This window comes from Numenius arquata, chromosome 1 (genome assembly GCF_964106895.1).
Source record: "Numenius arquata chromosome 1, bNumArq3.hap1.1, whole genome shotgun sequence".
Lineage (NCBI taxonomy): Eukaryota > Metazoa > Chordata > Aves > Charadriiformes > Scolopacidae > Numenius > Numenius arquata.
Window position 1 is genome coordinate 116,963,934 of NC_133576.1, and position 27,207 is coordinate 116,991,140.

The following is a 27,207-nucleotide window of genomic DNA, read 5'->3' on the forward strand; positions in this document are numbered from 1 at the left end:
TTGATAAAAATCAGACTTTCCCTCTAAAGTAAATCATGCAGATCATACTCTTATTTTTTACTGTAGGTACGGGAAAGATTAATTTTTAGGGCACAGTGGCATAAGTGACACAATCTGAGGAAAAAAGACTGGCTGCAAACCTGATATGTTTATGTGTTCATTAAACCAAAAAACCTCTTAAAATAACTGAATTTGCAAGTACAAAATTCCATTCGTACTTCTAAAATCTCAGTATAATGCAGTCTACAGTCTAGTTGTTCCTGTAAGAACAAAATATTTTTACAGATAAATTCTAAAATACTTGACTTGTTTTGATTTGCTATATCCCAAGTATTTCTCTATTGAACTATGCTGATCAGACATCTTGCCAAATTATTTTTTGTCAAGAGTAAAATGTTCAGATTTATTTTAATTAGATGCAAATTATCTTCTTTTTCTTAGACTATCATTGAATTTCTCTATAAATTTTGTCTTGAAAAAATACCAGTAAAAAGAGATAAATTTTTATGATGGTCTGACACAAAAGCAGTATTTGTATTTGTGTCTTCATGTAGCTCGCGCTTGCTTAGCATTAGCAGTAATGATGATACCAGTCTACAGAAAAGGAACAGGTAACCAAATCAAAGGAAAGCCAGTTAGAAAAAGCACAAAATAATTACTTTCAAGCTAGTAACATTTAAAGTATTTTTCCTTTTATAAAGTAAGTAAAAAACCATGCTAAATCTTTTGAAACCAGATTTATGACATACATTCAAAGTGTTGAGGTTATTTGGTCTCTTCCTGAGCCAAATAGCATTAAAATGCCACAGATTTCAAATATATGCATGGGAAGAGCATCTTTACCAAGCACACCACTTTGTTTTTAGAATCATGGAAATAAAGTGATATAGTCCCCAAGAGTTGTCTGAGAGGATATAATGTGAGAGTGTGACCAACAATTCTTTACAACACAAGCTGAACCTACAGTTTTCTTTACATTTGAAAGTGTAGATTAACAGACTAATAAATACCTGCTCCCACACACTGTTGCAATGGCTTTGAAACATCCAGAGGCAAGCTGGTATGATCCAGTGTAACATCGATCTATAGCCCAGTTGAAGAGATTGATTTGATCAGGATTCAGTTCTAGCAACAGGACTACAACTTCACAGCCAAGCTGATGAACCTGAGCGTATAAATACACGTCAAAACATGATTTGTGAGATCAGATATGTTCATTCTCTACAATTCTTAAGAGTGACACAGGCAAAACAAGGGGGAAATGGAGTATTCAAACTAAGTAAAATCAGAAAATTTATCATAAATTTATTTCAGGGGTAGCACAGTAGAAATGTGACTTGGGTTTCAATACTCCTCACTTGAAAGAAAATTGTTTGTATGAAGACTACATAAATGAAATAAATGTTCAAAGGAGGTTTCCAAAATTAAGCACAGAAAAAAGCAGAATCTTTGGAAAATCTAAGACACTTTGTAGGTGTTCTAGGGCAACTACGATTTGCATTGGTTAAATGATTCGTTAAATGTTTATTTCCTACTCCATTTGAGTTTCATAAAGTGATACACTTTCATGTTTATCCTTCTTTTGACTGAAACAGAGACAAGGCAGACAAAGAAAAATACCTTTTGCAAGCCTGGGGCTATGAAAACTTGTATGTTTAATCCAACTACATCAAGCAACCTAATAACTCTCCCTACAGACCTTGTATCACTTAACCCTGGTACCATCACTGCTACACACACATCACAACTAAGGCTTGGACTGTGATCCTTCAGTAGAGGATAGTACCAGAATACCAGACATTAATGACTCTAAATACAAATACTAAAATACTCTGTTACCAAGTGTAGGTAACTACTTAACTACTAAAGACTGCAAATGATATTTAATGTTAATGGACGGGGTAGGATCCTTCTCTAAATCTGAACTAGTTGTATAGGCAATGCAGTTTAGTTACAGTCCTTCATTACAATGGTTAATCATGAATTATAGTGATTAGCTTAGGGGAAACAAATTTCACCTATCATACCCAAATTTTGCATTTCAAGGGGAAAAGTTAAAAAATGGTAATTTTTGTCCCCAGTTACTTTATGAGTGGAATATACTAATGATTAATTAGATTAATTAGACATGGTGATATAATATTTGTTGATAATGAAAGCATGTCAAGAGGAAAAGTGTATCTTTTTCTTTCTCTTGTTCTGTGTGTTTCCTTCCCACATCCATAAGAATTTCAATTATATCACTTACACATATCTTCATAGCTCCATCCCTACCTACACTCCAAAATCTTATCTCATTTCCCAAAGATCTTCTCTGTAGCTATCTTTTCTTCTAATTTATCCAAAATTTTTTTCCTAATCAATTACCATTTCTACAGCATGTATCCTCTAGCTGCTCGACAAGCCTTTAAGGCTTTGCTCTCTGCATTTTTAGCAGCCAGTCACCTGTGCTGGTATGAGACTTTTAGGGAGAACAGCAGGTCAAAGTGCAAGATACCATAAAGGGAAAGATCATCATTCTCTCTCTCCACTTGATATAAATCACCAATCTACTACTCCTTAATCAAAGAGGTAGTCCAATCAGCTGCAAATACAGAAATATGACTGGGTAGTTACAAAGTCAAAACCCATCTTCACAGAAATGGAAGAGAAAATTGCAAGCATATTCTATTACATGTTTTTAAAAAGAAAAAAAAAAAAATCTGTCTTTCCTTTCCTGAATCATTATCCTCCTGACTTCTTTGGAAGATCCACCAACTCACTTTCACTCAGGTTTTTTTCATCAGCATCTATGTTACCAAGCAGGAAGGGATTTTACATTCTTATTCCACAGAAACTTGAAGCAGGTGGGTGGAAGTATTCCAAATAAAAATACAAATATTTTAAGCCATGCCATTTTTAAACTTTCTTTATCAGCAGATGAGAAGCCTAAATTTCTGTTGCAAGCAACACTGAGCCATAAGGAAATTTTTGGGGGCTTATTATTTGCCTATATTACATTTTCATGAATAATAATTCTTTTGCTATTTAAATGCTTTTAAATTAATTACATTTTTGTATTAGAACCTTGCATAAAGCTATTGTTTCCTGCTCAAAAGTGAATGTATACATTCTTAGTTCTTACAGCCACAAACTCTTTACTCACCCAGTACAGACATTAAAATTCTTCATCAGCATTGCATTTTGGTGAGTACTTACACGTAAATCTTGACAAGCCAGAATGTTATCAAGCCATTTGTAAAGATATCCGTCAGGGGAAAGACCAACATTATCAAATACGGGTCCACAGCAGAGCACAGCTGACATGGCCTAAAAAGACAAGGAACTTTAGTTACACAAAAAAGTAACAAGAATGAACCTTTCAGAATTATTTGAGCCCAGGTCCAGGTTAACAGGACTGCCTCTTGTTTTTATTTTTGAGGGAACTATGGTGAAAATGGTAACCACTGAATTCCTAGAATTCAATAATTATTTTGCCATAGATGTTACTGTATTTCAAGATAATGCTGAGTTTAAGCATTTTGGCAGGAATATTACAGCCCAGTTTTCCCATTCTTCAGAATACATGTTGTCGTTTTATCCAGTCTTTACAAATCCAGCTACAAAGATAATTAAGATACACAGATTTTGTAACAGTATTTTTCTTCAGAAATTAAAATTGTTGTATGTGATGCAGCTTATATAAGTAAATAAGCTACTATTTTCCCAGCTCACTTTTGTGGGTGAGTTGCAACTGGGTTTGCCACAAAAGTGTTTTATTATTATTGAGCATGTGTCCAGGCAAGCGTGGGAGACAGTCCTGAGATGTGCATGTGATAATGAATTGGTACTACATTTAATTTCAGAGCCTAATATCCTCTCACTGACTCTGATAACCTGGTAATGAACAGCTAAGTAAAATTTTATAATGCATTCTGGTTTTGAAAATAATTAGCCTTTAAAAGAGTCTACAAAGAAAAAAATGCATAACTTGACTGGCTCATGCTGCTATATTCTATGATACCACTGTACACATACGTGTGAGTATACAAGTTTGCATCAAGTATGTCAATTCAAATTTCTGTGAAATAAAAGAAAATAAATCCCACAATTACTTGTATTTTGACTGGAAAACTGCTATTACTGATTTTGGCAGTGAAACTTTAATACCTTTAATGCACAATACTGGTATCTTGTAATCTGATGATTTCTATCACTGTACCGGTCCAGCGGTGTGAACATAATACTGAAAGGTCCTGCCCACTGGCTGAATAAGATGAACAGGTGATGCCTCAAGCTCTGCTGAGGGAAGAGAAATCTCCTGTGGTGAACTAAGGGAACAGAAATAGAAATTGTTGTGATTTGTTAATGTTAAATACACATTCATGCGGCAAAACTGATGACATGAATTTCGAATTTCTACAAAAAGGGAGTTTTTCTTAAATGCTCAATATACACTTACTCCAAAGTATCTAAGCTCCTTTAAAAAAAAAATGTAGTAGAATAATATGTAGCTTTCTTCTAACAACCTGCAGTTCTGAATTAATGTGTAGTTATACAAGCACGTACATCTGACTTTAGAAACAACGTGCAATAAACTGATTATAGAATCAGGCTTTTCACTGCCTCTTGCATTCCTTTAGTGGAAAATATTTACTTGTATTTTCCAACCCTTTAAATCCAAGCCCAAACAATACATATGTCTTATTCTAATACAGTAATAGCTAAGGACAAGAAATAAGAGAAACTTGGTGCCCGTTTCTTTATGACAAAGTTGTGGTATATTTCCAACAGCTAAATTACCTCAGCAAATGAAAAATATCTGAATTCTCAACCATGTGGAGAAAAAAAGAGATACTTTAAACAGTAGTTTTTATTCCCCTAAGCAAAACATGATGGCAGAGGCGGTACTGCGTTTATTAAAGAGACTGGCAGACTGCTACTGGCCAATTATTTTCCTCTAGAAACTGTGCTGGAAGCCAGCAAAGTCTAACTAGACAATAATAATGCAAATCAATACGAACAGTGGCTAAAGATGATAGATTTTGACACAATAAACGTTTGTTTGCAAGGAGTTAAATGTTACGGCTTTGTTAGCTAGTGATATATTTTAAAGCTGTCTTGTTAGCAGAAAATACATCTCTGAATTATTGAAATGCATCAGTTATTATTGTATTCTCTCAAAATATATGACATGACTGTTTCATTGTGGAAAATTCATATAACATGCAGTCACTGGTCATGTGCCTTGTAGAATGTGAGAATGAATGCAAAAGGAAGGCCTTTGTAAATACTCCTGGCAAAAGAAATTCTGTATTGTTAATGAGCATCACTCAAAAAAGGAATAAAGGAAAGAAATTCCTTTTGTTTGTTAAGAGCAGCTAAGAACTTCAGTTCAAAGGGTATTTTTTTACTGTTTTAAATGAGAATAGCAGGGATGCCATTTTTTCACTTGTCTTGTTCAACTATTACGTACTTTTTATGTATCTCACAGCCGAAAGCAACCATACGACTGACAAAATTTGCACACTAGGAACTTACATAAAAACGTGTTCATTATTTATTCTCTTACTGTACTCTTCTGAATTCCTTATTTGTTGCTACCAATGCTTTTATGTTCTGTCATAAATGATTTGGAGATAGCAGATTTACATAGACTGATTAATCTCCAGACTTTATCTTCCAGTAATTACATGGACTTTACAGCACACTGTTGTTTGGGGGTTTTTTGCTATTTCAATTACGTTACATTTCTGAAGTGATCTTGCAATATACAAGAAGCATGAAATCAACTGGAGAAATCTTTGCTGTACAACAGGAGTCAGGTAACATAGGATGCAGTCTCAACACCCCAGGCAAGTTTTTCACTACATTCAATATTGTACATTTTCTGCACCTATCTATATTTTCAAGGCCTGTCTGAGTTTATGAAGAGTCTGGCAATAAAGTGAAAGGGAAGCAAATAAAGCCTTATGTCAAAGAAATCTGGAGCCCCTAGAAGTCACAGACAATTTCTTTGCTGGGCTTTTAAAGAGATGATTCTTATATATATGAATATTACAAGCTTCAACAAGCTTTTTGTCCACATTCCCCTTTACATTCGTTACATGACAATTCACAAGCAGTGAAAAAGCCACAGAAATAAAGAAAAAAAAATTACTTCTCCAATCCATATACAAAATGCAATTTCATAGTATGTTGAGATAATTTAGCACCATACCTGGAACACACTGAATCAAGTTGGCAATCATTGCACTGAAATGTGCTCTCATATCCTTAAGGATTTCGACTTCTTTATCATTTTCAGCCTCCAGAAGCATGCGAGTCAGATCAACATACTCTAAGAACAAGGCTCCAAGGGCTAATGTATCTCTTTCTAAGGCTCCATTTGTACTAGCATAAAGGAAAGTTGTACATTAATATAGATAAACAGTGTAGTTATACTACAGCTTTCTGAAGAAATGCATAAAATCTCTCAGTATCTGATAGAATTCACAATTCTTCAAAGAACATACTGACATAAGCTCAGTGTTGTAAACACTGAAAATTATTTCAGTTAAATATTATTTCACTTAAAGGTTTATGGTAAGTGATACTCCTACCTGTCACTTATAACACCAGCATCAGCAAGTAGTTCAAAAATTCGCAGTAACTGCAGTCTTAGCAGATCTCGGCGTTCTCGACGTTTCTTGTTCTTGAAATTTAAAAAAACAACAATTTTTAGATGCATAAGTACATACATTAAAAACTAGTAACTTCAGAAATGTCAGCAGAGTAGTAAGATTTAAGAATTCCAGTTCAAGCATTTTCTTCATGAAGGAACTTGACTGCTTTTGGATATTTCATCATAACAGTGTGCTTATACATCAACGCAGAACTACACATGATCAAATTTTTGTCTCTAACTATTCTTGAACAAACTATTAACAGCATTGAAAATGTGGAAATGAAATAATGACACACTGGATAAAAATTAATTAATATTCAAGGTTCCTGTGCCAAAAAACATGCTATCTTCAGTTAGGAGGGGTACTCATGTTAGCTTAACACCATCTATTTCGGGTGCTGGAAGCATTGTGAAGTGCAGAACTGATATCTAGACCCCAGGAAAATATTTTGGTGATTTTCCATTCCTGAACTTGGTAATACTGGAGCTACGTGATCGCCCACATTCAAGTTCGCACCACTCTAGGACATTCATGGATGTGTTGACTGCAGTGGTTGTACACACAGTTAACATACTCCTCCCATAGAACAGGGCTACAGTGTTGTTAACTGGTTCATTTTATCTCATTGTCTTCTAGAAAGCTGTCCTTTCTGCCTTCTATCTTGCCTTGAAAGATGTGAACGCAACAAGGCCTGTTCTTTGCTGACGGGCTAAATTGACTTGTTTCTTTGTATCCCACATCTCCACTAAACAAAAAATGTGAGGAAGTCAAAAAGCTGCTATTGCACTCAAAGAAATTTGCTGCCAGAACAAGAAAAGCTCAGAGAAAGCTCAAATTCTCCGCTTCAGAATGTACGAATGGCAATACTGGGTCAGATCAAAGGCTTATCTCACCTAGTACTCTGGCTCTGCCCACGGCCCGCAGCAGAAACTTGGGAAGAAGTGATACTTCCCCTGGTATTCTGACCCAGGAGCTGCAGGCTGCAGCATCCTAGTCAAAGGCTTTATTCAAATCATTATACCATTTCATTTGTCCTATTTAGAGCCCTGTTTTTTTACACCTTAAAGGGTCCAGGAAGCATATGTAGAGAATAAAGCAGTTTTATTGTAACAAAGTATTTAACAGGCTCTGCTGCCTCCTGCAATGGTGTCCAGGCCATCTGGCAAGCCCTGTGCCAGAGCCCACATGGTGGATCTTGTGTAATGTCCCTTTTGGTTCACCCCTGCAGTTCTTGGCTGTGCTCTTTCTAGTCGTAGCATATGTCAGTTCAAGGAAGTTATTTCTGATGTGTTGGATACCTGCCTGCTGACAGGGAGGCCTGCCATGTTCTCTACAGCTACATGACCTGTACAGTCCCTCCTGGGTTTACTGGTGGTGCTGCCTTCAGAAAGGTGGCCCAGTCCTTCACATCAGGAGCAATACAGGGATCGACATTGCAGTCTCTTGTTCTCGTGTTCCTGTTCTGAAATCTCCATGTGCTAAATTTGCTCTTACAGCACACTGTAAACCTCTGCATTCTCACAATTCCTTTCCTGAGGGTAGAATGGATATGTGTGTCTTCCGAAAAGGCCTTTCAAGTCTATGTTCTCTTCAGTGGTGCACAGACAGAAATGCAGACGCAAGTGGCTGCACTAACTTGTATTAATACGCTTCTGCCCAGTATGAAAACAAGTGACCTTCAAATCAAAGACTTCATAGGGATGTAAGGCACACGAGTGAATTGAGGTGTGAAGCAACACAGAGTGGAAATGGTAGTGGACATTTGCCAGACACAGAATTATTAAGAATTGTCCATATAACACTTAACAAGAAGGAAGTGCCTGCCGAGTGAATTAATTTGTTTATTTCCATATTGGGCATAGCTGAGAGTCTCTCTCCAGCTACTAACTTCTTCCTGACCACCATTCTCTGTGTGGCTTCTTCACGAAAGACTATGACTTGGCAGACGGGGACAGCACACCAGGTCACCATGAGGACACCTTACTGAAACTGCTGTGGAGGACAGAGCAGTGAACACACAGTCTGAAATTGTTTGAGAACCAGGTAAATGAGCCTGGGCAGAGGACAGCATTAATGCAGCAATATTGCTTTCTGTACGTAGCTGTGCGAACTTCTCAGCAGAGCTGCATGGACACAAGGGGTGTGTCTACACTGGTAAAGAGAGATGGGGACTGTTTGTGGCCCCAAAATCAAGTGGCACAGGCTGCCTCCTATTTACACTGTTTCAGAAGAGCCCAAGAAGGCTGGCTATGTCCACGTTGCCTAGCACGACTTGTGCAATGCTTCTCTGGCCCATGGCATCATCACCAAGTATTTTCTTATCACCAACTGCCTGCTCTAACCTGAGGGGTGTTTTGCAGCCACGGCAGTGGTTTGGTACCCTTGCCCTCAGGCTGCTGCACACCAGGATGTAGGGGATGAGGGGAGGGATAGCAGAAGAAAAGCAGCTGGGGTACTTTGGTGGAGGACAAGTTTGGTGGCTTCTGGGGTTTTTCCTAGGTGTGAACTAGCTCCAGAGTCATCTCAGATTTCTGTGTTGGGGCCAGCTAGAATGATCCAAAACAGAGCCAAGAAAGGAAATTTGAGCAGAACGGGAACTCAGGTCCAGTACTCCAGCTCTCCCTGTGGCTCTCCCGTTTCGCTGCACAGACACATCTTGTGACTAAACTGCTTAGTCAGGCTGCAGGGGTTTTTAAGAACAGTTTAGAGAACATCTGTCCTGGATGATGCAGGACTAGTCCATCTTCCCTTGGACAGATCAGATGATCTGTCGGGATCTCTTCTAGCACTACTTTCTATTATAACAAAGGACAGCACTATAATGACAGTGAAAACAATGATGAATTTGCCAGTTAACCTGCTGTATTTAGAATAAACAAATAGAGTACACTGAAATTGAAATAGATGACCCTGCCTACCCTGCAAATAAAAAGCTACTACCTGAAACTGTATTTCATATAATATTCCTTCCTTTGACATGCATACAATGTTTATTAAGAAATCTGCCTTATTGTTTAATAATGTTATAAAGCCATGAAACATGCTTGTAGCCCAGCTGTGTTACAAGGTGTTTTTTCCAGATACTGAAAGTAGTTAGTTCTGATATATTTGAGTTCTCTATGAGGAGGTTCCACATGTGACCAGAATTTTTTCCTCAGAATAGATTTCTATATTGCACATTTTGTATCACTGATAGAATTTAAATTAAACTAAGTTTTAATGGAATTATTTTAAGTTATGTTCTTATACACAATTAATAAAATTCTTGTTGCACACAGAGCTTGAATTGTTACTTAGTACAAAAGATCTTATTTTTCAAGGAGACAAAGTTACTACTTTTAAATTAATTTTCCAGTTTAAACAAACGAGAACATTTAATTTCCTCAACTAACCTCTGGTCTTCTTTCTAGGGCTTCTTTCATTAGTGGGTGAAGTTCTTCTACTAGTTCCCTAAATTTAAAACAAAAATTGTAAAAGCAATCATCTCTGAAAAGCATCAATATTTTAATTAATACATAAACAGTGATGTCTAAAGTACAAATAAAAATATGAGTATATTTAAATTACAACAAAAGTAATGCATTTGAATTAGAGGAAAATAATTGAGAATATGATAAGTGGGGAAGTACCTGAAAACAAGGGAATTTGTTCTTCCAAATCCTAATACAAGTGATTCTGTTATTTCTATGCTTTCAAGCCTCATCAAAGGCACTAGCTGCTTTAGTAAGACTCCAACAGATGGAGTTCCAATAGCCTAAAATATATGAAGAAATCATTGACATTTAATTTTCAGGATTATCAATATTAAACAAATACATTTTTTTTACAAAAAACCACTGTCCATGAATCCATATGTACTTAAAAAACATGCTGAAATGATTCTACTATTATGGATATTAATACACTAGCTTAACTGGATGCTAGCTACATCACAATCATCTCAATAAAGCAAATAAATACATCTGGGAAATATCTTTACTTTCATTCAGATTATTGTAATTTTCTGTTTCATTAAAATATTCTGGTAATTGCATTTGTGGAGCTCCTGCTCCTCTCAGGTTGCTACTACTTGAAACTGTATTTCGTATAATATTTCTTCCTTTGATAGGTATACAATGTTTATTCAGAAATCTGCCTTATTGCTTAATAATGTTATAAATTTATGAATTGGAGTGCTCTACAAGGAAAGAAAAAGGATGACAAACTAATACAACTTCAACACATAAGTCCAGAACTTCTATATTTTGAATACGCATCACCCAGAATGTGAAAAAAAAGTAATAATTTTAATATGGCATAGCTTTTGCTATTGACACATCGTGTCAGTACAGATTATACAGAAGTTTTAATTGTTAATTATATGCCCTGAGCAGTTTCTGTATATCACAATATTCCCCAAATTGAAATAATTTCATCAGGATATTATTTTGAATGCAGATGCAGTTTGAAACTTTCCTAAATGAATAATTTGTTTGAAATAGGATGCATCACCTTATTATCATAGTTCACTGTTCCATCAGGAGTGGTAGCCATGATCTCTGGTGTTGAAGCACGCAAGTGTCCTGGGCTCATAATACTGGGCTTTGCTACTCCAAAACAGAGAATAAGATAGTTTCTCCACAAAGTAACATAGTTGTCTCCACTGCTTGCTGTACTTGTTTTCTTTGCATTAACAGGGATACTAGAATATAAAAATAAAATTATTAAAATAAATTTCCAGTCTTAATTACACAGTATCTTAAAATATTTTAAAAAGGAATAAAACACGCTATGTGGCCACCAGCCACTATCCAACATGTAGGAAAAAGCAATGAAGGTAGAAAATTGGATTTTTCCACCTCAGAAGTTGCAATTATGAAACTCAAAACTGAATGTTTGGGTAGCACCTTGCAGGACTTGCAGACTGATACTGAAACATAAGACTAAAACAATCTTGTTTTAAAATCACACAAGCCATAAAAATTAAAGTTAAATGCTGATTTCCACTTACTTTGGATCCACAAGAGGCATTATCAGCTGTAGCCTCGTGAAAGCGTATGGCCAAGCATAGCTGAGAGCTGTAGGACAATGTTTTGGTAAATTCTCCTGTCTAAGAAAACTGAAGAGACAGAGAACCCATGGGTCTTTAACAGACTGTGCAAATATCCAGACATGGGAAGGACTTTTCACATCATAATGGCTATTTACTAGGACAGCGTTCCACTCCACCAGCCACTGCAAATCCACGCTGTGTGTTAATGGGATTGTTGTCTATGGAGATAAAAGATAAAAAAATCACAGTGACAGTCATTTATTTCCATGTATTCCCTGCCATGTTCCCCCTCAGTACTTGTCTTTATTTTCAAGCTCCATGGCTACCTTCTGTTGGATTTTTCAGACCACCGCTTATTTGCTTCCTATCACATTGCACTTTCACTCAGGAGGAGCTTTTTACAATGTTGATAAGAGCTCATTATTTCCCCTCTGGTTCTTCCTTAAAGCTCCTATTTTCTGCAATAGGCACAATAACTTGCCCTTAAACCCTACAATAACTACTGATTATGCTGATCAATATAATCTCATTGTTACTTTCTATTCTCTTTGCTCCCTGCACCCATCCCCTGTCTCTTGTATGAGACTGCAATCTGTAATAGCAATAGACTGTCCTTATGTTCATTGTCTGAACAGCCCGACAGAGCCTTAGCCCATGATTAAGACTCCTACATGCTATGACAATATGATAAATACCAATGCTATTAATAAAGATTCTTCAGAATTCATCAGGGCATTTGAATATGCATGTAGGGAATTAAAAGGCTGAAGCAGGCACTCAAGCAGTTTTAATCCACTTTAAATCCTGCTATCTTCAGTGGCGAGTAGGGTTCTCGTATCAACAAACCATCTCTCTGCTCTAATTTAAATTTTGTTTTAAGAAAACAACTTTGTGGAATGAAAACTTAAAACACATGTATTCTGGAATCCTTATTATTCACTTATCAGACCTCGAATAGGATGTAACAGTTGCCTGCATCCTGCATCCACTGTTACAAACCTAATCACTAAATTATCACTCTCTGCTGTACTTGTCAGAAACCAGGTACACAGGCAACAGATTTAATTTGCTATATTATTAATACATAGAATTAAAGCACAAAATCCAAACCTTTGCCTGTAGGAACTGCAACATCCAAACTCAGACGCTGGTATTTCAGCTGAATTTCCTGATTCCTGGGTTACAGTCAGAATGTCTCTTGCTTGCTCAGTTTTTGACCCCTCAACTTTCCTGCCCTATGTATCACTTCTTCTGCTGATATGTTTTCATTCAAAATGCTTACTGCATCTCTGCTTCCTCTGGTGGCACGTCAGACACACCAGGCCCATGAGAGAGCGAAAGCAGGGATTCACCCCAGCTGTGAATGACTCTAGAGCTTAGGGTTGGGTTTTCAGGCAGAGCCACTTCTGGGCACACAAGGGAGCTAAAACTTATTCCCTTCTGGAAGAGATGATAGCAGTGAGTGGCTTCCAAGTGCCCCAAGCATTAGGTGGTGCTAGAAATAGGTGGTGCTCAATGGTTCTTTTGGATGCAGGTCACAGGTCCTGAATCTAGGCAGTTTTGATTATAAATTTTGTTATAGGTTTTTTTTTATTATTCTATATGAAGTATTTTTTATATCCATAGTATGATTATTTTCATGGAACAGATTGTCTGGGACATTGTGGATCCTTGGAGTTCTTGGGTAGTTAGCTGCAGCCTTAAAGCTGTATGCTTGCTTTGATTTCTAGCTGCTTTATTTTCAGCTATTTTCAGCTGCTTTATATTTCATGTTTGATATTTGTTAGGTCCACACACTATGTAAATACTAGCAGTAACAGTAAAGTAGTACTTACTGAATCTGAAACAGCCACATGAATAAAACTTTCAAGAATAGAAGAACTCAATTGATCCATGACATCAATCATAGGCCTGTCATCATCCTGTATAACACAGAGAACACAAGTTAACTGCTCCCTGAGCAAATTATTTTCCTTCTTATTTTTCTGGTACATGAAATAGAAACATCTAAAAATATTACATGAATGTAAATTAGTTAAAAAATCATTGGTAACGGTGGGTGCATTTTGTCTTTTTCATATCAATGTCAGAACCAAGTCCAGGCTGTGGTTTGAAATGAAGTTAATTTGTGGCTATAGCTCACTGCTCACTGAACAAAAGCACATATCAGAAAATCCCAAATGACTTTGGATAGCTGGTATCAGAAGACTGAAAAATTAGCTTACTGTTTATTAAAGCATTCCTTTGCCATGAACACACATATTTGTGTTCTTAGGCATTTAGATGGCTCACTGAGCTGTGACCGCCAACACACAACATGACTCTCCATATTTCTATATCCATAAAATAGACTTAGAGGTCTTTACTATACAAGGAAAATGTATGTGAATAATCTTAAATGTGTCTTATGCTGTGTCTTTTTACAAAATGGTATGCTACAGGAATGAGTTTCAATTCCAATACAAACTTATAATTGTGACAATACAAAAATGATCCATGCAGTAAAAAAAGGTTTCACAGTCTTTAACATTCACATCATGCCAAGAGAAAACATAAAGTTGCTGTACATGTTTCCCTTCAAATTCTTGTACAGGGTACATGTTATTAACGTTACATTGCTGAGTACACAGAAAGGTTTGCAGTGTAAAGGTAAACTGAAAAGGTAAGCTCAAACCAGATGCTTTCTTTATAAACTGAGTGCATACCTGCTACAACGCAGCAATTATGCTAAAAGCAACTGTAATAGCAGTTTTGAGCTTTATCTATGGAAAATTTGAATTCAAAGTTCCAGAAAAGGAAAATCATACCTCTGCTTGGCCAAGGGCCAGGAATAAGGCACGGATCTCTCTGAGGATTAAAACAGCTAGTTTACGTGTAGCAACCTGGAAACTACACAGCAGAACCAGTGCAAATCCTTCGACTGCATGTAGTACATTAGAATAGGGGCTTCTCTCAGACTGTATCCTGTGGCTGGATCCATTTGGTATCAACTGTAGAACAGTGCAAGGGGGGAAAATGGAGTGATGGTGTTTGAAAACCAGGTCTCCCAAGAAATATTCTATTTAACAAGGACATATAAAGAAACAAAATGCAGAGGCCATGTAAATACTGAAGTAGGAGATCGACAGCATTCCCTCAAACAACGAAGGTTGCTTTAAGCTACCTTGTTCCACAAAACCAATATACAAGCAGAGTCCTCTGGCCAAACCCCTCCCTCTCGTTTGCAATTGAACCACCTGCTTTATTCCATCCTCCACTAAAACAAATGAATGGGTAAGTCAGACTGTGAAGACTTCTCATTTTTTTCTACTCCAGATAGCAAGTCCTCAGGCCCTTCTTTGATCCTGTACCAGGCAACACCTTATACTGATAGGTGGCCTCTAGAACCTCAGCCCATCAGTTAAGTGTAACAATATTTACTGAAAAATATCACAGAATCACAGAATCCCCATGGCTGGAAGGGACCCCCAAGATCATTGAGTCCAACCACACAAAAAAAACCAAAAAAAAAACCAACAGAAAAAAAAAAAAACCCCACCCACAAACAGACACAAACCAACAGTCTCGGGCACTAGAGCATGCCCTGAAGTGCCATGTCTACACATTTCTTAAATACCTCCAGGGATGGCAACTCCACCACCTCCCTGGGCAGGCTGTTCCAGTGCCTGACCACTCTCTCAGTAAAGTAATTCTTCCTAATATCTAATCTAAACCTCCCCTGCCGCAACTTCAGACCATTTCCTCTGGTCCTGTCATTATTCACTTGGGAGAAGAGGCCAACACCCACCTCTCTACACCCTCCTTTCAGGTAGTTGTAGAGGGCAATGAGGTTCCCCCTCAGCCTCCTCTTCTCCAAACTAAACATGCCCAGTTCCCTCAGCCTCTCCGCATATGACTTGTTCTCTAGACCCCTCACCAGCTTGGTGGCTCTCCTCTGGATACGCTCCAGCACTTCAATGTCCTTCCTGTAGTGAGGGGCCCAGAACTGAACACAGTACTCGAGGTGAGGCCTCACCAGTGCCCTTTTCTACATTTTTTGTAATACTATTATTACCTATTACTTAATAGTCCTCTGTGATATAAAGCAGACATCATGCTTGCCCAAAGGAAAAAATTTCCAGTGTGATTCGATTAGGAGACAAGAAGCCTGAAAATCATCTCTCATAGTGAAACTATCTGTGGGACAGTGCAGATGGGAGGACCATGAGCAAATCTGTTCAGTTCCCAGGAACGTTTGTAACACATGGAGACAGCAGGCTGTAGAAACAATCTGGTTCTCTGATGTTTTTGAATTAACTAAATGAAATGGCTACGGGAAGGGAAGATCCACGTCACTCTTCTCAGCTTTCCCACTAGCATTATAAATCACTTTCAGTCCTGGGAAAATGTCCTTCTGCCACATCTACATACACATATTTCACTTTATGGGCTTTTGTTGATGTGCGTATTTCAGTTTGACATGCATTCTCTTATGTTGCTCAACAACAATAACATCTGCTGTGTTACACAAGGACGTAGCTGTCCTCAAAAGACAGCTGAACTAATTACCTTAACAAAACTTACATAGTAAATTCTTCTCAGGTGAGTAAATACAAAATACATAAACCACAGCAATACCAAGGAACATAATTTCTGCCTTCAATTAGTATAAATGTTAGGACACTGATCTCTTGATTTCTTACCTCTGCAGATCTGGTTTTTGCCTGTTCAGAAACTTTTCCTGGAGTGTGTATTACAAGCTTCCATTGCGTAAGCAACTGTAGCAGCAACTTCAGTGAAGTATCAAGAAGGGTATGATGCATATCATTCACTTCACGTAGCAGAAAATTAGTAAAACCAAAGAGTACATCCTCCCGCCAGTCAACAAAGTCAACAAGTAGACCCTGAAGAGAATTCTGTGCAATGTGTCGAAGTTCATCATCCATATGGATAGACAGCCTGTAAGTAAAAGTAAATGTCAGGTAATAAAAATCTAAGAAGTGTTTATTGTGGTAAAGAGCACATGCTTCTCGGTAACTTAACACTGACAGAAGATTCCCAATGACAATGTAAATTTCAATGATGCTATCAGGGTTTCATTAGTACTGACCACAATTAACATCCTTAACCAGTTCTTATAATGCAATTCTTGCTATAACATATTCAAGGATCTGAAAGAAGTCTTTGTTCCGCTCCTGAAAGATTTATCTTTAAAGTACATAATCTGGCAACTTTGTTGTCTCCTCAAACCAGTATACTTCTGATTTACTCACTTTTAAAGTAACTGTTATTTAGTTATGATAACAAAAGTCTTGCAGGTTAATATATAATTTCACGATTTATGTATTTATTTGTTTTCTTGCAATGTAAGAATAAAAGAATAACACCACCTCAGCTGCCTAACAGTTAAAAAAATCATTAGTGAAGAAGAAAATCACAGTTACTGAAAGCAAGTCTTCAAAAGAAATAAAAAGAAGCACTTCAAGTAAAGAACTGCTTCATGTTTTAAACAATTTAGGAAAGGGAAATGGGAAAAGACAGCCTCAGGACTTTCCATACTTTTAAAAGCACATCGGACACCCCTGAAATCCTTCTGAAAGATGGTGCCCTTGTAGATCCCACTTTCAAATTTTATTTCCTTCTGTATTTGCATCATGTTGAAGTTCTTTTCAACATAAAAATTCTATATACTTTTTTTTTGACACAAAAATTATCAAACCACTTCTGTGTTGGTAGCTTGGCAGAATAAGTAAATTCAGATCAGTGTGTTCTGCAATTTTTGGTTCATTGCCTTTAAGATGTATTTTGGTTTTAGTACCCACAAAACTAATTTTCTGTAGTGTGTTAGAACTCATTTTCAAAGTATTTTATCTACACTGAAATCTACATAGTCAAAAACAAGGATGCATTACAAAGAAATGCACAGAAAGCTAGGAAGAAAAACCCAAAACAACCAAATGGAGTGGAACCAAATTCCATTCACTTGGAAGTGTATGATGAGATGTGGCTCATAAGAAATTTGGTTCATTACAGCTGCCTAATTGGGAGGCAGGAGACATTTCAGTTAAATAAAAGGAAAGCAACTGCCATGGAAGTTCACCTCTGGTGAATATGACTCCAAAAATAACTGTTACACTTCAATAACCTGACTTTCTATATAAATTTAGAAACACAGTATTTTGTTGTGCTAAGAAAGGACCATTTTTGTCTCCTCTTTGGAGTGCCAAAACCAGAAAAACAAGCAAAAGCCCTAAGACTATGATTAAGTCATCCATGAAATGACTTCCACAATGACACAAAGTAATAACAGAAAAGAGAATACAAAAGACATGTTTCTCTAAGCCCAAGTTACCGTGTAAGGGCATTATCAAATGAGATGCAATTCAAATTGAACATAAGAATGCATCTGTGTATTACCACAGGCACCTTGAGGAAGCAAGTAAATGTTTTGTTTGTTTGCACTTGAGTCAGCTAAATTTAAGAGCTACTTGGGAATTCTTAATGAATGGTTTCAGTGGCCAGTGAAAGGGCAAAAGGTACAGTATATACTTGACATCTGCTTTATGGCTTATGATTTGAATACAGCTGCCCTGGAAGAAAGTCTAGCTGCTGAGTTACTGATTCCATCTGGAAAAAGCCAAAAGACATGTGAGGATGAAAAACTCAAACCAAACTGTGAATAAAAGAACCCATTAAACCGAAGGTGTTATTTTATCTTTAGTGAAAAGAAAATATTTAAGAGCTTTCCATCCCAACAACACAGCTCCACACAAATACCTGGCAGAACAGCTTCTCGTGTTCATTTCAGAAACAGAGAGGAGCTGAAACCCCACCTCTCCAAAGTTTTTTATCCTTGTATTGGTTTTAGTCTCTGGCCCAGAAAAGACACAATATTGTAATGCAGTGTTCTCTAGAACAGCAAAGACTTACCTTCTGGGTCTACTTTTTCGTAATTGGGAGAAGTAGTCATTCTGAACCCAAATAAACATGGAACAGTATACAGAATGTAGAAGCAGCTCTGCTGCTGGGGTAGTCTGGAGGCTTAGATTATCAGCCAGGTATTAATTCCTTAAACAGTTTATTGATTTCTTCTCTGAAGCTATATTTTTGTAGACTGTTTTCAGACTAAATAGACCTAATTCTTTCAACCCACTGATGTTACTTTCTCTTGTTCCCTGGTCAGTCTCTTCTTCAACTGCAATGCCCCAGCTTGGACGTTGTTCTTCAAATCAGACATCCTTGATACCAATTAGACTAGAAGAACTTCTTCAAAAATCTTTTAGACTTCTTTCTATTTATACATGTGAATAAGGTTTGCTTTTTTATAGGAACATCATTTTTTTGTATGTGTTCAGTTTGTGGTCCTGCTCTGTAATACTAAGACCCTACCCGGTTATTTCAATACCATGCTATACATCTCCTAAACCATGAACTGTCTGTTAACTGCTTTCCCACTTACTATGCATTCGCTTACATTTACCTTAATTGTGTTTCCCTTGCTTACACTGGAGAATCTGACTTAAAACAGTATCAATGTCTCATGATGTACATTTAGAAGATGTAGCATGAGTACATGTAGAAGATGAGAACAGCTTCCCAAAGATCCCCTTGTTGGGGAAAGGCTGGGCATGTCATTGCTTCCAAAGTTGCTCTAGAGATGGTGTCCTCAGCTGCTCTTGATGTCTCACTTCTCAGGGTCAGATAACCCAAGCAGACCTACTGCTTGCATTGCCCCAGCATGGGAAATTACCCAGGAAATGCTTACAAACCGATTTTGGCTAAAGAATCCCAACTGACCTTTTCTGGCATGAAGTTTGATGATAGAATAAAGATAGACCAGTGGTTATACTGACAGGTGTGAGACTTAACGAGGGAAGCACCAATTTATGAAGAAATCCACATTAGTCTCCAAACTTCCTTAAGAGTAGCGATGGGTCTGACCTCGACAATCCTCTGTGATTGAAAAACTGTGACCAGAATGGTTATGTGCTTTCTACCAGCTCAGTTAAGGCCATTACTAAGGATAGAAAGCTCATTAAAATATTGGATTAAAGGAAAACATGTCCTTTTTCATTTTCCTTAAGTAGAATTGATGTTATGTTTTAATATGGTGTCTGTGTAATTTGATAATGTAATGATTTAAACCAACCCACAAGTGATTTATAGCAGAGGATTTAAACCCAAGGAAATCAAGCTGGCCATGCACCACAGCACGCCTACCCTTGGCTGCAGTTTTGGCTTGTTTGGCTGTCTGCACTCTTTACTGCTAGCAGAATTGTTTGTTTCACTGTTTTAGCACATCACTGGGAGCTGGGTGTTCACAGAGCAGAAAAAAATGCTTTTGCTCTGACTCCTGTACCTGCCGTTTCTCACAGACGTTTCAAAAGCAAGAATGGAGTGGCAAAGATTGTTTTGTCACAGTTACCTGAGAGCAATATGGGCAAGGGCCTTGTGGCTCGATTTACCACCATAATCCACTTACATAAATAACGCAAGCTGAAATCTTTGACTTGGATACTAGAACTGAAATGTAACAGACTTTTCTGTACTAACCAGTACCTGTTATCATAATTACTTGCAGTTAGTCACTGATTTGACATCCTGGAACCTAAACTGTTTCAACAGTCATGTGTTGTAGACAACAGTCATGTGTTGTAGGTAGTCATGTGAAGTCTACCTAGATAAATTCAATGGACCCCAAGTAGGGAGGATATGAAATTTGAACTTATCCTTTTCTTTATTTTCTGTCTTACAGTAAAAAAATAAAAATGAAAAATTGTAATTAAAATAATTACTATCAATTTAAAAAGTATTTGGAAAGGTACCACATCTAGCACATGCTGTTTAATCAAACAGACGTGGGAATCATAAATCAAAACTAAACAGGTATCTCTACGTTTTTCCACTACACAGAAAAGATGCTCTCTCCGGCTAAATAGAATGGTTAAAAAAAAGGCAACAAATGGCGAATATAATGAAGAATAGTGAATATCATGTAACCTACATACTGATGGAAAAGAGTTCTGGATGAGGGATCTACTCTTATGAAATTAGGAGTCTATAATATAAACACAATGCCTGTAAAAAGATGCTACGACTTCTACGAATTATCCATAAATACCAGATTACTTTTTATGAGTATATGGTTTTGTCTAAGAAACAGTTATACATTCTGCGGCTCAGTTTTTTCATTCTATTCCCCTTGAGCAGTCATTTAATGCTTGAACAACTTACCTTGCCAGCAAGTCGATCAACTCAAGTTTTGACATTCCATCAGGAAGCAATCGAGGAATAGCAGCAACACATGTTCTGAACAGATCAATTTTTGGTTTTCTTTCACCGCTGAAAAATTAAACCAGAATTTTGACTAAGCTTAACAAGTAATTCTGTTAAAAGATCCGCCTACAGTTTTTCAGAAAAGGGCTGGACATAATGGAGTGCCAGAGGGCTAGTAAGATCACCAGGACAGGAAACTAGACCCTATAAATTAAATAAGAAGGAAACATGAATAAATGTTTCCATTGAATAAATGGTTTCGGGTTTGACACTTTTCATGCATCGTATCTACACAGTGCTTGAAAAATCAATTATTACTGACCCATTTCTCTCTGAGGGGAACTGGCAGATATATCAAGAAGGAGTTATAATGTAGGAGAGTTCCTCCATTAAGATCAGTATTTGCATGATGCAAGTTTTGGATGAGGCAATGAGAATCATAGAATCATAGAATGGTTTGGGTTGGAAGGGACCTTAGAGATCATCAAGTTCCAACCCCCCTGCCATGGGCAGGGACACCTCCCACCAGAGCAGGTTGCTCAAAGCCCCATCCGGCCTGGCCCTGAGGAAAAAGCTGGGGTGTTCCCTGCCACAATACAGCTATATTACATTTTTTTAAAGCAAATAGTAGATATATGTAAGAAGCCCAAATAACAAGACTGAAGATCCAGACAGTTGGCCTCGATAGGGCACAGATCTGTGGAAATTGCACAGCACACATTATTACACTGAAAAAAGAAGCATAATTTAGAGGTAGGTATGGCCAGAGAGCTTCTGTTGATCCTCGCCTGAGACAGCAGCACTTCAGCAACCATTATCAGCTAACACATCTTTTAGTAGCCCCAAGGCGGCTCTAATATATGGAATGGCTCAATTGCTCCCTTACAGCCTGGGAAAGTGGTTGAGTCTAAAAGTTCAGCACGAATCAAAAATTAGGTTGGGAATCCTTAAGTCTTCTAAAAGTAGCTCAAGTTTCAGCTGCTGACTATTTTCACAATAGATGCAGTTGTTTTCTGATTTGTTTCCAATATTTTTTGGTAAGAATGCAGATTAAAGAAGTCCTCCAGGCAGACCCAAAATTGTGGTCTTTTTATTTGCTCATTTTTAATGATCTATTATTTGGTGATTGAGTACAGAGAAATAACCAAAGCATAACAGCATTTCAAACTCTACAGTCTTTCCCACAATATTACTAATTATTAGCCTGTAATATGCTTTGGAGGAATCAAAAAAGCAAAGTCTTATTTATGGACCCTACTATAAACATGCAGAGAAAGACTGTTCCGCTTTAATATGCTTCCGATTGAACTAGAAAAGAATGGGGGGAAAAGAGAGACACCAAGAAGCGTTGTAAGCTACTGAACGCCACACTGAAATTCAGTGACGAAACAGAAAATGAACCCAGTTTTCCTGCACCCCAGTCCAATGCATTGCTTTCTACATTACTCTGTCTCTCCACCCGGCACAGGACAACACATTTGGATACCTTACTTCTGTGTTCAGTCAAAGAGAAAGCCTGAATGTAATACCATCTCACAAGTCTATAATAAGATTTATAGAGTAACACTGAGCATTCACTGAAATAATAGGTACAGAAAAGGCATAAACTGACACTAGTCTTACTTAATTCAAAGATTAAAGATAGTTTTTTAGTGAATGCCATTCTTTCTCTTAACACCCTATATACTTATCAGCTTGGATATGTATTACATTAATAAAATAATATGATGATATGATTTTAGTCTTCTGACTTAAATTGTACAATGAGGGGAAACTATTTTCACAATGAATTATCTCTATCTCATTGTACCTGTATCCTCTCTCCTAACAGATAGAATTTGAAGTGTCAGCAATTGACTTGAAAAAGTAAATCTCAACATCTCATCTGAGAACTTGGTTATGAACTTTGAACTATTCTTGCTAATGCAAATACTAGTTGCATTAATAACTACTGCAAAATAATGTATTTTTATAGTTGTAAACAGTAAAGTGCTATCAGCAATTTTATCTGCAGGCAAGCTGATGAGTCTTCCTTGCTGAATTGAAGTGGAAAGTGAACTTTGCAGAATTTCCTTATTATCAATCCCCAGCAAAGGTAAACAGTGTGTGCACTTAAAATGGAGGTAAGTAAAATAATAGTCTGAGAGGAAGCTGTTATGAAGGCAAATGAGTAATTATTTATAAATATAAAATCTGTGGGTGTTTTGTGTCTTATCAGCTGCTCAGAAGACTAGGAGGAGAAGATCCAAATCTGAGCTTCAAGTTCCCAACTTATCATCTGAGCTACCAGGCACAGCATGGGAAGTGTCTGGGAAGGGGGGCCTCAGAGGGCTTTGCCATCAGCTCTGGCTGACTCAGGGTCCAACAGGACGAGCTCTGGATGAACACACCAACAGCTGTCCTCACTTGGAACTTTGTGTTTCCATACCAGCAAAAGCAGATTTTAGTTAGGTATTGTCAGCAAAAATCCTTGACGTACCTGCAAGCACAGGTTTGTACGTTAGAAAAATGGAAGCCTTATTTTGACTAGATGTTGGAAAGCATTTATAACCAGTATTGAAATTCATATCCCAGTGGAGGATGCAAAGGATGCTGCTGCTTAGTCACGATTTTAGGAAGACTTCAAAGTGGCATTTAGGACTTCAACAATAAATGCTTAAAGGATCAGCCATTAAATAGAGAAGCATGTCTAATACTGCCAAAGAAAATTCCAGAATCTGTATACTTTAAAATGTTACGACTATTCATTGCCTAGCTACTTCCCTCTGATTCTTATTTTATTTGTTATTTAAAATATCATTATGATATTCTGTTTATACAATAACTATATGTAAATATGACAAAAGCCACAACTGTAAAATGTAGATAAATGTAGTGCTGTATCTATGTATTAAAGTCCATAAGAACTCAAAATAAATACATAACTAGTGAGGCATGAAGTTCTGTGAATAAAATGATAAGCAATTACATAAAAGCTATATATTAGCTTTTCCAGTTATCATGCATAATGAAGTTTTTAAAAGGGCCCTTTTAAGTGTTGATAGTAACAGCTAAGGATGTTTTTCATGAGTTCACATGATTTTAGATCGACTGATAATTAAGCATCCCAGATATTTTTTTTCCTTGGAAGAACAAGTAAAAATGTGTTCTAATGTGTTTTTCCTTTCAAATGTATACATTAAGTTACAACTCATCTGGATATAACGTACAACACAAAAATACAGTAACTTACATGTCTGGAACTTCTAACCCTAAAATCTTTACGTCTGTGACAAAAGTTACAACCAAACCATTAGATTTCCTGAAATCTAAAACTCTTTTAAGTCTATTCATTCACTGCCTCTAAAAATAAACACCACTTTGGTGATGCTGAGAAACCATAGAAAGGATATTTACAGCTAAGGTTAAGTACACTTCTTATCCAAGTGCTCAAGGTTTTACTATGCAATTATCTTTTGGGAATAAAACGTGAGTTTCAAAATTTACTTTGCCTCTTGCAAAAGCCTGGATACCCAAAATGGTTATGAGAACTGGCTGTGAGTACTGAGTAGTTTACTGGGTAGTACTATAGAAAAAAAATATTATTGGATAGTAATACTGGCATTTAATACAAATAAAGTAAGATATTGCTAAAGACTCAAAGAGCTCACAATCTTATCTACACAGTCACAGCAACAAGGGCAGAGGAATGACATTAAACCACAAAGATTCTATCAGCTGTAAAAGGTAGTTGAATTTGGACAGTCATTGCAGTCTATCTACCACTCAAGGTATTTTTACCAAGTTCTCTTTGTTTTTTTCATATACTCTCAAAAAAAAAAAAAAATCTCAAAGAGACCAGTTTCATTACACCTCAAACATTTTTTTCAGGTGTTGCTTCTCTTCTAGCATAACTACCACGTCCAGCCCTCCGACAAGAAAGATATGCAAGGTCACCTTACAGTTGGGATCTCTACAATCCATGCTCTGCATGTGTCAAATGATGTCTCTGTGTCTCTAAAGCCTACTAGATGTCCACCTCAATAGAACTCTCTCCAGGAAACTTTCCTCATTAATAATTTTGGATGAGAGTGTAAAATGCTGCTGTTCAACACTGCTTGAGATCTACTGGTTTGATTCTGTTCCAGTGGTGTACGGCTTAAACACAAGACTCTTATCACAAAATTACTTGGGTTTTTTAATTAAGATTTGATTTTGATTACAGGCATGAATAGTAATGGGAATTTTGAAAGATTATTATTAATAGGGATTTACAGAATTTGTGGCATTCATTTTGAAGTTCAGTGATGCAAATATACCCTGAAACAGTCTTCTGAATGTAGGCTGACAGATTTTCCACCCTGGGCTTTCAACTTCTACCAGCTAAACATTCAAAGGATTCACATGTGATTTTGGCTACATTGAGAGTATCAGTTCAATTCCAAACACTGCAACATGCAAAGAAGTACAATCAACTTGTCATAAACGTTTTTTCAAAGTATGTACTAATTAAGCTAAATGTTTTTATTTCTTGCTGTTTCTCTGATGAGTCATGATACCTAGAAATAAAGTTCTGAAATTACAACTTAATGTTTTATGGCATTTACTGTTCTTTAGCACTCACGTAATCATGTCTTCAGGTTCTTTGTTAAGCATCTGTATGTTGGTTAGCATCATGCACCGCCCCACTTCCTTGTCAAGATGTCTGAGTATGTTGTCCACAGCTTTTCTTACTTGAGAATAATATAATGACATACCTGCAATAACAGGCATTTTTGTATCATTTGGGTTATTTACAGATATGAAAAAAAAAGCTGCCTCCTCATGCTGTGCTGCATGAATTAAGAAAAATGTTTTCCTCATGAGATAGCATATTTCACTAGTAATGATATCCTGATTCTGAGATGGAATATATTGCTCTCTCCATAAAGAATGCTATCATATGTAAAAATAGCCCAAGTGATATATATACACAGATATTTTTCCTGGAGAAAAAATTAAAAAATACTTAGTCAAAATATGTCCCTACATAGTCAAATGAAGGCACACAGTTTGCCAAGTTATACAATGTATTTTGTGACTTTTTGTATTTTGTGACAAAAGTAAAAAGGTTTAAAAACTACAGGCAAAGAAAAAAAAGGAATCTGAATAAGCTCTCGTAAAACTTATTTGGTATGGAAATTAACGGCATGACCTTTTATGTGAAAAACAATATTAGACATACAGCTTTAGAGCAGCTGATGGACATCAAATACTTAAAAATAAAAATTGAATTAACTTTTTTTCTGTTTTCATCAAAGGCTAAAATTTTAATTTTCATAATGAAATTTCATATATTAACACAGAACAATATATTTTTCATTATCTATGCTCTATGTAAATTCTTTTCCTATTTGATAATGATAATTTAAGCTTAGAATTTCAAAAGGACATCAATTTTCAGATCTGATACAGTCGTAAGTTCAATGGCAGAGCAGAAAGCAAAAGGAAATATAGGAATTACCTAGCTTATTCTTACATGTTATACATGGAAACTAGAATATTGTATCACAAAACAGTGAAGAAATTCCTAATAAAATATAAGAATTCAATAGTGCAAACATTTGTTATCAAATGCGTGAGGAGTAACCAAAATGAACCCAATTAGCAACAGCACTATATACTCTGTCTGTTGTACATCTCAACAGCAGTGGGTCTTACGTTGCTTATTTTCTTGATATTACTACAATGATCTAGCAACAGTACAACACAGGTCTTTCTCACTGCTGCAGAAATGTAGACTTTGTTTTATTCATGTAACTTTGGGGACTTAATTAAGTGCTAAGGTGAGTAGCCAATTTTTTTTTTTTTTTGCCAGCAAAACCAGGCCCCTTCAGGGCACGATACAGAAGCTCTTTTCCTACAGCACAGGGTTCTCTCTCTACATTGACTATGAAGGAAGGCGAAGGTAACAGTGTTTTTAACTTAGGCACTTCAGTTCAGTTTTATTTTACATTTAAATTTTCTGCCATTTTGAAAGTTTCATTTGGTGTGAGTTACTGCAATTAAAATGAGGATATCAAAGGAATCTGATGGTTTTCAAAGCTGGTACATTTTCTGAACACAGGCACTGTTTCTAATAAGATGAATATCCCTGAGTAAATGCAGCTATTCAGCACTGAAAGAAGCTAATTCTTAACTATATGTGATCTTAACTCCCCCAGAACACAGGATTCCTACCAATTGTGTTGCACCACTCAGGACTTTTCCTGAAAGGAAAGCAAAAAACCAGTATATGTCAAACTAAACGATATA

The 27,207-nt window shown here is 36.7% G+C and overlaps 1 protein-coding gene across 2 annotated transcripts in view; it reads right to left on the bottom strand.

Annotated features, from left to right (window-relative positions):
• FRY (FRY microtubule binding protein) overlaps positions 1-27,207 on the bottom strand; it is a 174,224-nt gene that overhangs the window by 71,293 nt on the left and 75,724 nt on the right. For both annotated transcript variants that reach the window (XM_074156759.1, XM_074156750.1), the window contains exons 16-29: positions 25,538-25,670; positions 20,893-21,000; positions 16,362-16,617; positions 14,487-14,669; positions 13,515-13,601; positions 11,638-11,897; positions 11,139-11,328; positions 10,277-10,401; positions 10,040-10,097; positions 6,582-6,673; positions 6,200-6,372; positions 4,150-4,310; positions 3,199-3,309; positions 1,011-1,165 (exon numbers count right to left, since the gene is read on the bottom strand). In XM_074156759.1, coding sequence (XP_074012860.1) covers positions 1,011-1,165; positions 3,199-3,309; positions 4,150-4,310; positions 6,200-6,372; positions 6,582-6,673; positions 10,040-10,097; positions 10,277-10,401; positions 11,139-11,328; positions 11,638-11,897; positions 13,515-13,601; positions 14,487-14,669; positions 16,362-16,617; positions 20,893-21,000; positions 25,538-25,670 — 2,092 coding nt within the window. The remainder of the gene's footprint in view (positions 1-1,010; positions 1,166-3,198; positions 3,310-4,149; positions 4,311-6,199; positions 6,373-6,581; positions 6,674-10,039; positions 10,098-10,276; positions 10,402-11,138; positions 11,329-11,637; positions 11,898-13,514; positions 13,602-14,486; positions 14,670-16,361; positions 16,618-20,892; positions 21,001-25,537; positions 25,671-27,207) is intronic.